This window comes from Cannabis sativa, chromosome 2 (genome assembly GCF_029168945.1).
Source record: "Cannabis sativa cultivar Pink pepper isolate KNU-18-1 chromosome 2, ASM2916894v1, whole genome shotgun sequence".
Classification (NCBI taxonomy): Eukaryota; Viridiplantae; Streptophyta; class Magnoliopsida; order Rosales; family Cannabaceae; genus Cannabis; species Cannabis sativa.
Window position 1 is genome coordinate 88,317,744 of NC_083602.1, and position 10,652 is coordinate 88,328,395.

Consider the following 10,652-nt stretch of genomic DNA (forward strand, 5'->3'; position numbering starts at 1 on the left):
CAGAATCAAAACAATCCAAATCAAAAATTTTGAATCTAATTCTAACCATATATAATATTTAACCCAAAACAAAACATTCAATCTCAAGAAGACAAAAATCAAATCAAAGAAAAAGAGACATCCAAAGAAATCCACACTCAATCTCCATAGCTGCCCCAATCGACTTCAATTTTGCCCAGATTCCAGCCACCTTTTGTTCCTTTTTTTCCACCCAAACTTCCATCCTTACCATTCCATCTCGCTTGACCCACTTTCCGACGAGCTTCACCTCCACCACCCCATCTCGCCTGAGTCACGGTTTCCCTTCAACTCTGTTTAGCTCTCCAGATCTCCACCACTTTCTCTCGCCTGAACGCCATCATGCCCAGCCATTCGCATAGCACTCCCCTCATCTCTCTTGCTCTCTTTCATTCCTCTCACCCACCTATGGATGGACACAACAATAGCCACCATTTCATTTTTCCCATCTCGCCTGAACTACCACCATCTAAGTAATAAATGTGTTGAATGTTGGGATCTTCTCAAATCTGGAAAGGAAGAAAGAAACTTGAGGAGAGAGGGTATGAAACAATCGTTGAGAGGGAGAGAGAAAGTAAGGGAAAATAAAAAATCAAAGAAAAAAAATATTTTTTATTTATTAATAATTTTATAAATTGAGATTATTCTTTTAAATTTTTGAATTAGTTTTTTATAATTTTTAAATAGTTATATTAAGTGGACCAATATAAATATGCCATGTGTACATGATGTATACGTAGGCAATCCATGTCAGCAGTTAACTGAGATAAATGGATGAGTTTACCACTTTAGAGGGTTTTTCCACTAAAATATAAGATTAGATGGTTATTTACAAGTGAATTGAGAGTTAAGGGGTTTTTGCAGCCAATTACTCATTAATTTTCCCTTTAATAATTTGGCCTTATGCAAAATGACATGTCTCCAACATTAAACGACATCAAACCACAATTGTATGGTATTTTTCATTTTTCATCTTTTTATAATTTGGCCATGTGCAAAAACGACACGGTCTCAAACATTAAACGACATCGTTGGCTCGCGCCTTCCGATTAACATTTTTCTTGGAAGCTTTTCATCGAACACCTGTTCTGCGGTGGCCGTATCAATGGAGAAGGCAGACACTGAAGCCCCCATCACTTCTCACCCTTACAACCTTCTTCTCTCTTCTCCTGCCGGTCTTTCACCGTCTCAGGTAATATCACCTCTCATTTTTCTCCCGATCCTTATGGTTTCTCTCTATTCACTATTCAATTTGCAATGATTGTCATCTCATCTCATGCACTTGTGGCTTTTATTGGATGCAAAAGCTTACGGTAGTCTTTGATGAAGCGTACGACAGAGTTCCTCATCCAGATTCCAATTTGGAGAATTCCATTTCTGAGGTAAGTTGCTAATTTTGTTCACCGTGTAATTATTGATGATCACTGTCATTCCTGTTGATTGTGTTAGTAATTAGATTGTTGAGTTAAGCTTGATTTCAATTTCAAAATTTTAGATCCGATTTATATGCAATGCTGTCTTATAATTATTATTTAGAACAAATTTGTTTTGTTGAGTTATTAATTCTTACAATGTGACAATGTCATAGACGTAATCAGTTCCTAAATTGTATAGATAAGCTTTTCATGTTTCAATTTTGATTATAGACCCAATTTACACGCAGTGTAACGTTTATTGTTGGTTTTTGATCTGTTTTAGATATGGAATGAAAAAACTCAGAGAAACGCATCATTGTTCAATGGAAGCAAATTTCGGGTATGCAAATTTCTTATGGATATCAAGTACAAAATACTATATTATGTAACTATTAAATCCTATGGAAATGAGGTTATTCGTCAGGCAAACAAAGATTTTTGGTTGTGCATTTTAATTTCTTTTCCTTATCTGATTTTTCAGTAATTTATGAAATGAAACGTTATTTGATGCCACTGATAGAAAGTCTGACATTGTGGAAACTTAACACCTTTTATAAGATCATGAGCTATTCACCTCCATCTATTCTATTTATTTTCTAAACCACACTTCCAAATTCTAACAACAATTCTTCGTTTACATACATTGTGACAATTGTCAAGTTCGAAACTTCTCGTACCAATATTTGGTCGAGTAAAAACGAATTCCACCTTTGTGGTTAGATTTAGGTACAAGATGCATTACTTTTACTAGTGTTATTAAGCAACAGAATTATTAGGGCCTCAATTATGATATTTTTTACCCATTGGTTGCAGTTCTTATACTTATAATGTACCTAAAACATAGGCATCATTTGGATGTATAGTGGTGTGCTTAACATGTTTTTGAAATCTTTGTAATTCTATGTTTGTTCAGTTTTGTAATAATTGTCTCAATATCCACCTTGCAAACTTACAGTATGGAGGCCATACACTGTGCAATGCAGATGGATCCATTCAAGAGTCTCATGTACGCCTCCACCTGGGTTTGACAGATTATCGGTTGGTCTTGCTCTCACTCTCGAAAATGAAAATGAAAATGCTCACATTTAGTAGTGTTGTATTATATCTGTTTAAACCTTTTTTCTTTCATAACCAAAAAATATATATAATTTTTATGAATATTTTCCTTTTGAGAACAAAAATCTTGGCTTGTCAAGGTTGAATTTTCACTAAAAAGATTTGGTAGCATTTTTTCCCTTTCCTTGATGCAGTTCTCTCAAGTTAACAAGCATCTATTCTCCAATTGCTAGACAGGACGTTTGTTGGGACAAACTTGAATTCCTTGTGGGAAAGGTTCTTGGTTACATCAGAAGGTATCCCATTATGCTAAATGATCAAAAACATTAAAAAAATACTGGAGTTTCTTTCCCCAATTCTTTCTCTATACTAACTTTTACTTTCATATTTCATGAAACCCACAAAGGGGCAGTAACTATTGATTGAGTTTGTGACCTTCAAACTTTAAGTTATATCTGAGGTCGTCATGTGATCTGTATAAATCATAAATTGGAGCTATATATCATTAGCTGAAATGAATAATCCCAAACCGAAAAAAATTAATATAAAATAGATCAGCTGAGCTCAGCTGTAGGAACACCAGTTTTATCAATATAAAATTCAAGTTTGTTTCAGATTTATACTGTATATATGAAAGCTACCAGTTATTTGAATGGTCTACTGATTTACTTTGCTTACTTGGATTATATTGATGGGAAATGTCCCATCTGCTCATCTATACTTGCCTTTCAGATGACTCTGTACGTTGTCGGCACACCTCAAGTCCACTAGGTAATGGTGCCATTATTGAGACCTCTGACAAGAAGATACTTGTGTTGAAACGAAGTAACAACGTTGGAGAATTTCCTGGACACTTTGCTTTTCCCGGTGGCCATCCAGAGGTATTAAATCTGATATACATGTATTAGTATAGATATTTTTTTCATATCTTTGTAGTTTGATGTTTAGTTTCTATCTTCGATATATGTGGGTGTGGTTTGATAGATTGCATTCGTCTGTATGTTTTGGCTGCATGTCTATGCCTGGAATATCCCATCCCCAGACAGTCTCAACACTAATTTTCATATCTGTAACTTTGTTAATAGCATCTATAAGCTTTCTTTCATCCTTTTTCCAACATATTACTAATTGTGTTTTTCGGAAATAACACTTGACAGCCTGAAGAAGTTGGAATAGAATGTCATCAGCGTGAAAAGAAGTTAATGGATTCTGACATTATCAACAAGAAGGTTTCTCAGGAAATGTTTGACAGCATTATTCGTGAAGTTGTTGAAGAAACTGGTGTACCTACGACATCCCTGGTAAGTTTTAGCCTTTTTGTCTAAAATGAAACATGCCTTTATTTTAATTTTCCTTTCTTTCTAGTTTTTTGTCTACAACCTACATTAATTGTACTTTATTGCTAATAGATGATTATTTCTGTTGTTGATTTTATTTTTATCCTTGAGATGGTAAGAGTTTCTTCCAGTGAAAATTTTCACCATAATAATACTGTATATGTCCCGACCCATCCAAAGGGAAATTTGATTTTCTATGCTTAGAAAATCAAAAAATTTGATTTCTAAACCAATAATTAAAACCCTAAAAAAACTATACCTTTTTTTTCAAAACCCCAAAAATACCCCCAAACTAAAACTATCTCTCTTTCTCTCTATCTAGCCGGTCCCAATAATCCCACACCCCAGGTCCGATGGTCGGACCATGGGGTCCGATGGAGTCCGACCAATCGGACCCATCGGACCCCATGGTCCGACCATCGGACCTCTCTCTTCCCCTCTCTCTCAAATCGCGAAAAAAAAAAAAAAAAAAAAAAAAAAAAAAAAAAAAAAATTAAAGCCGGTCGGACCTTCTGGTCCGATGGGTCCGACCATCGGACCCATCGGACCCGAAGGTCCGACCATCGGACCCTTGCTTCCTCTCTCGCCAAAATCGCAAAAAAAAAAAAAAAAAAAAAAAAAAAAAAAATTCAAAGGTCCGATGGTCGGACCTTGGGGTCCGATGGGTCCGACCATCGGACCCCCAAGGTCCGACCATCGGACCTTTGTCTTCTTCCCTCTCTCAAATCGCAGGAAAAAAAAAAAAAACACATACCTTTGACATTTTCGGAGTGGGTCGGGGTTGGGAGTTCGTCGGAGTGGGTCGGGGTTGCGAGTTGGTCCGACTGTGTGCTCGGGTTGCGAGTTGGTCCGACTGTGTGCTCGTCGGAGTGCTCGGCCGACTGTGTGCGTTTTGGGTTTGGGGTGGGTTTCGGCAGAGAGACTAAGAGAGAGGATGAGAGAGGCTGATTTCAAATGAGAGAAATGAGAGGGGTAGTTTAGGAAAATTGTTTAAATGGGCATATATTACCAATTTTAATAACTTTGCATTTAGGGGAAAATTTTTTGGGTAATATAAGCATATTAATTCAAATTTCCCCATCCAAACCCTTTTTTTCCCCATTGTATTGCTTGTGTCATCAACATATCTCATATCAATCTTAATGTAAAACTTTTATTTTCAACAAATGATTTTGATAGATAAAACCTTTATTTCATGAAATAGCTTAGTGGCAATAAAAAATAAATCTTGCTAATGTACACATCAAAAACATTATTTTATAATCACACCTACACGATTCGGGACAGTAGATTCCTTTTATCAGATGTACTTTTTAGGGCAATGCTTAATTCAAGTCTAATCAGGATGAGCCCTATTGACAAACATTTCAAATGATGATATTCAACAAAAGAAGTGATAATTATTTTAAATATGATGAAATTTATGACGGTCTTTCTCCTAGCCAATGTAAACAAGCAGCATGACCTAGCCACTAGGAGGAATTTCGCAGCCGTGTATTACATTAGTTCAGTAATCTGTACTCATAGATAAATTACTTCGAGTTTGTATTGATATCTGCAGATATGAAAAAAATGGGAGTCAAATGACTTTTGATACCAGTAACTAATAATTTACAAAGTATTGTAATCATGTCTTATAGTAGACTCTTAGGTATATTTTGCTTTCAATAATAAGCCTGTAATTCCAAAACAACAACAAACAAACCATAGTGCCTATTTTGTCACACCAGCTGAATGGTTATATGGTCTGTCCCATACAGCATGATTCGAGTCACATTCTTCTTGTTTAATTTACTTGTTGAAATGAATTTCAGAAATTGATTCTCGAAACAAACACTTGTCCAAGTCTGATCTTTGCATCCTAATGCAGTGCAAGCCAGTTTTCATTGGGATATCCCGCAGGGAGTTGAATGTTAGACCAGCTGCATTTTTCTTCATCAAATGCACTCTCGACTCGAATGAAGTCAAAGAATTGTATTCTAGTGCTCAAGATGGCTTTGAGTCAACTCAGCTCTATACAGTCTCAATGGTTAGTTTAAGTTGCAGGAAGACACTATTAACTGATGGATTTCGAAATTTTTTATATCTAGATTATGAATTCATAAATTTGTTCTAAAATCAGGTGGAATTGGAGGATATGACATCGAAAATGCCCGGCTGCCATCACGGTGGATATGCTCTTTATAAGTTAATGGTAGAAGCACAGAAGGGTTTCTGAAGAGCTGTAAGCAACACTTAGGCTGGCCCTATGTTAATTTGGGCCTTAGTCAAAAATAAAAATTGAGGCCCAGTGAAAAAGTAAGGTTATTGAGAGTTGAACTCTCAACTTTTTAGTTGTTTAACTAATTAAATTACCACTAAGCTACAACACGTATTTAATATTAAAAGTACTATTATTTATTTTATTACTAACTATAATTTTAATTTTTTTTTCAAAATGAGACCCTGAGCGGTGGGGGGTGGCCGCCTCTTTCATCTTAGCTCAGGGCTGGCCCTGTACTGAGTTTCTGGATATGCCTTTATTTTTATGAATATGAACTTTGTATGCACTAATAAATTACCCCTGTTTACACTGTATGCTTACAAATCTGGTTACAAATAAATATCATAAACTAATTTTCAAATTGTTAAAAATTATTCCTCTTCTTTATAATTATCATTGTAGATCATCATTGTGTTGCATTTGACCAACTATAACTCACCCTTATTAATATATATGTTCCAAAGCATGTTATATTATCATGCTGAGATTTTTATGATTATCTGTGTACTTATTGTGAATATTATATTTAATGTCACAATAATGACACTTAGTATATTCTAATTATTATTATTTTGTAAGGATATTTTAATTATTTTTATCTGAATAAAATAATTACTTGTCTTAAAATGAGTATAGCTCAAAAGTTATTTTGTTGAAACGATGACCCTTTTTTATGCCGTGAGATTTATCACTTTCTTTCTTCTGTAAAGTCATCTTTATTTGCTAATTTATTATAATTAAGGACAATTGGGTTATAAGTATTTAAAGTTTTGAGTTTGTGAGCGGAGTTAATTTAATAATTTTTTTTATCGTATTTAGTAAAATTGTACTGTAATTCTCGTTCAGTTTCGTTAGTACAGGTTTTGTTAGGTGGCGTTTGGTTGAGATGAATGAAAATATAGGAATGAGAATTGGAACAGGAATAGCATGGAATAAAATTTAAAATGCATAAAAAATTAATAAAAAATTTATTAAATTTTTTCAAATGAAATAGTCATTCTACTAAAATAGTGGGATGATATTCCAATATTTTAAAATGTAACTAAACAAAAGAATAGAATAAAAATTGTTTCCATTCCACATTAGTGTTTTAAACATGACACATTTAAGACCAAAATTCTAAATCATTGGGTCTGTGAGGAAACATGTAGTATGAGTTACGTCTATATTTTTTAATAAATTTAAAAGAGAATCTGTATTGACAAAACATGACGAAAATTACAGTTTTTACTAATATTTAGTACTTATGTCGTTTATAAATTCAAATTTTTAAATACTTATGCCCGCAATTATTGCTATGATAATCAATTATGTTTAGTTAGAAAAAAAGTTATTTCATCCTGTAATGATAGATTAAGCAAAGATTTGAAATCAAAGTAATTATTTGAAACAGAGTTGGTGGAATCATATAGTATATAGAAAGGGAGAGATAAATTTAAAGTAAACAATGGATTATTTTCTTTCTTCCCTAATTGTTAATTAATGGTAATTAATTGTTAGGTGTATTTTGTTATTGACTTTTGGGCTTGTTAAGTGACTATTATATCAACTGCTTGAAAGGTTGTTGCGCTACTAGTACTGACATGATTTTCATATTTTCTTTTTCTTTTGTGTATATGTGTATAAATCAATCTAATTCAATAGCAATCAATCGATCTAATTATAATTGACCATCAAACATTGAATATTCAATTGTGATTGGATCGGATTGAATATTATTTTTTAATATCCAATTAGATCGAATTTAATAATAGATGAGGTGTTCAAAAATCTAATAATCTAATCAAACTAATTAGTAGTTTCATTTAGTTTGGATAAGCAATTAGAAGTTATATTGTTATACATAAAATATATATGTATATATAAAAATTAACATTAAATTTTGGAATAATTACATAAGGCACAATTTTTTGTAAAATATTTACATTTTTACGTTTAAATAATGTTTTTTTTTTACATTTTTACGGTTTTCCAAAAAATAACACGAAAACAACATAAAATCAACAAGAAAACTACATAAAAGTAACATCAAAATAACATCAAAATAACATACAGATAACAAAAAATCAACAATAAATAACAAGATTACAACATAAAAAAACCGTATTTTCTGTAAATAAAATCAAAAAAATCGTAAAAATGTTTAAAATTCCGTGAAACCGTATTTTTGTAAATTTTTTGTTGTTTTTATGTTTTTGTGAAATAATCCCTTAAATTTTTACTTTTTTTTTCTTGGATTGGATACATACTGGACCTACAATATTAGATGGATACAATCCAATCTAAAAAATAAAAAAAAATACTAAATCTAAAATATTGAATAAACTTAAATTAAACCAATAATATATATGAAATACATCCAACGGATAGAAACTTATTCAATCAAACATCTAATGGGTGTTGGATCGATTGGATGACTAAAATTAATTGGATCAGATCGGATAGTAAAATCTAACATCTAATATATAATTAGATTGAACTTGGATATGCCTAAAAACATTGAGTGTAATCCAATAAACACTCCTACTTACTAGAAATATCCCTTTCAAATGAAAATAAAATTAAAATTAAAAAAACTATAAAGAAATATATGACAATTGTGGCTGACGACATAAACGACTGTTTAATATTTCAGTTCATATTGTTAGTTGTAACCATTCTTAGAAAAGTAGTTTCAATATTGATCCAAAATAAGTACATCATTTTGCGTTTTATTTTGTTTACTTTGCCTTAATATTTTTCTGTTTTCCATTTGTCGATTCATTAGTGCCTTTAATTATCTTGAAAAAATATATTTTCTTCAAATAAGTAAAATATGTTTGGACACTAAATTATAGAACAACAATCTTAAAATGTTTATAAATATATTCTTGTTAGTTATTTATTTCTAATAATTTAAGCTCTCCTACAAAAAGAAGTATGATCATTAATTAATTAAATTATTTTTGATTGAATCATTAATTAATTAATTAATTCTTCAACCATTAATTTTTTTTAAGAAAAAATAGATAATCGTAGCACTACTCAAGTCCAATAAGTGGATAAGTCGAGCAAAATTACATAAAATATTATTTTTTGTAAATTTTTTTATATTTTTAGAGTATTTTATAAAAATACAATAAAAAAATCACATGAAAGTAACAAGAAAAAAAAATATCAAAATAACTTAAAAATTAATATACAAATAACAAAAAATCAACAACAAATAACAAATATACAGCATAAAAATACATTAAAAAAAACGTATTTCATGTAAATAAAATTTAAAAACCGTAAAAAAAAATAAAAAATTATGTACATACTGTATTTTTTTGTAATTTTTTTATTATTTTTATATATATTTTTTAAATTATCCCAAAAAAAATATTACCTAACCCATCTATACTTAGTTCGGCCTGGAAGGTTATCTTTATTATCAATATTTTAGATTATTAGTGCCACCAAATCATGCCTAATATACTACTGTATTTACTATTTAGATTAGTAAAATTTAATAACGGAACACACATATTTTATTTTAAATTAAAATAAATAAAATTGTAAAGAACAAAAATAAGAATATTTTTCCTTAAAAAAAAATAAGAATATTTTATATATACAAAATTATGTTGCACTTGAACCCTCTAAAATCCTTGACAAATTAATAGCAATTCTCATTGGAGTCAGTCAACACAGTCATCATCTGCCCAAGGGACAAGCCCCACACTGTATAGAATTTCAAAGAAATGGTTTGTTTGTTGTAGTATATATACCAGCCTTTTTTTTTAATATTATTTAATTTTTATATTTTGTTGGATTAATAATTACAAATATATAGGAATGGGCAAAGAATTGTAGATAGATAATATAGACCAAAGTTTACATACAATGTATTGTGTATAAAAAATAGTATTTTAGAACTTTTGTTTCATAAAAGTTACCAATTGAATTTTCTATTTTGTTAAATAATAATATATACTTTATATTTTTAAAATAGTAAAAATAGGATTATGAGTTCAATTTTTAATAATTTTATTTTTTAATATAACTAACTTTAAGATAATTTTAACACGAACAGATATAAGAAATGTAACCAGTTTTGTCATAATATCTCTAGATCAGATTATTTTCTGATAATAATAATAATCTGATCTAAATGTGTTATAACAAAACTGTTTATATTTTTTGTATCTGTTTGTGTTATAAATTATCTTCAAGTTAGTTATATAAAAAAAAAATTGTCGAAAATTAAACTTAAAGTCCTATTTTTACCATTTTAAAAAATGCATAATCTATTTTATCATTTAAGAAAATAGATAGATCAGTAAATAACTTTTATAATACACAGTACCTAAAATATTACTTACTACAAAAAGGTACAATTTTTTATGTATCTCTAACATTACTATAGATATATATTATCATTAATTTGTGTGAATATTTATGAACCTGGATCATAGTATATATATATTTATATATATATAGTATAGTATTTGGTCTTTCACTAGATATAGTGATCATCACCAACTATTTCACACGTGCAAAGGATAATTCAATTCCCATTCTAGTTGCAGGCTTGCATTA

The 10,652-nt window shown here is 30.5% G+C and overlaps 1 protein-coding gene across 1 annotated transcript; it reads left to right on the forward strand.

Annotated features, from left to right (window-relative positions):
* The first annotated feature begins 749 nt into the window (after positions 1-749).
* Positions 750-6,460, forward strand: LOC115721101 (nudix hydrolase 9). The gene is made up of 9 exons (XM_030650348.2): positions 750-1,210; positions 1,326-1,400; positions 1,717-1,773; positions 2,389-2,471; positions 2,727-2,785; positions 3,222-3,370; positions 3,647-3,790; positions 5,697-5,855; positions 5,949-6,460. The coding sequence occupies exons 1-9, from the start codon at positions 971-973 to the stop codon at positions 6,042-6,044; spliced, it is 1,062 nt and encodes a 353-aa protein (XP_030506208.2). The 5' UTR covers positions 750-970; the 3' UTR covers positions 6,045-6,460.
* The last annotated feature ends 4,192 nt before the right edge of the window (positions 6,461-10,652 follow it).

Coding starts and splice junctions, on each gene's coding strand:
- LOC115721101 (XM_030650348.2), top strand. CDS start 971: ATGGTATTTTTCATTTTTCATCTTTTTATAATTTGGCCATGTGCAAAA. Junction 1,211..1,325: donor CCGGTCTTTCACCGTCTCAG/GTAATATCACCT, acceptor TGGATGCAAAAG/CTTACGGTAGTCTTTGATGA. Junction 3,791..5,696: donor GTGTACCTACGACATCCCTG/GTAAGTTTTAGC, acceptor ATCCTAATGCAG/TGCAAGCCAGTTTTCATTGG.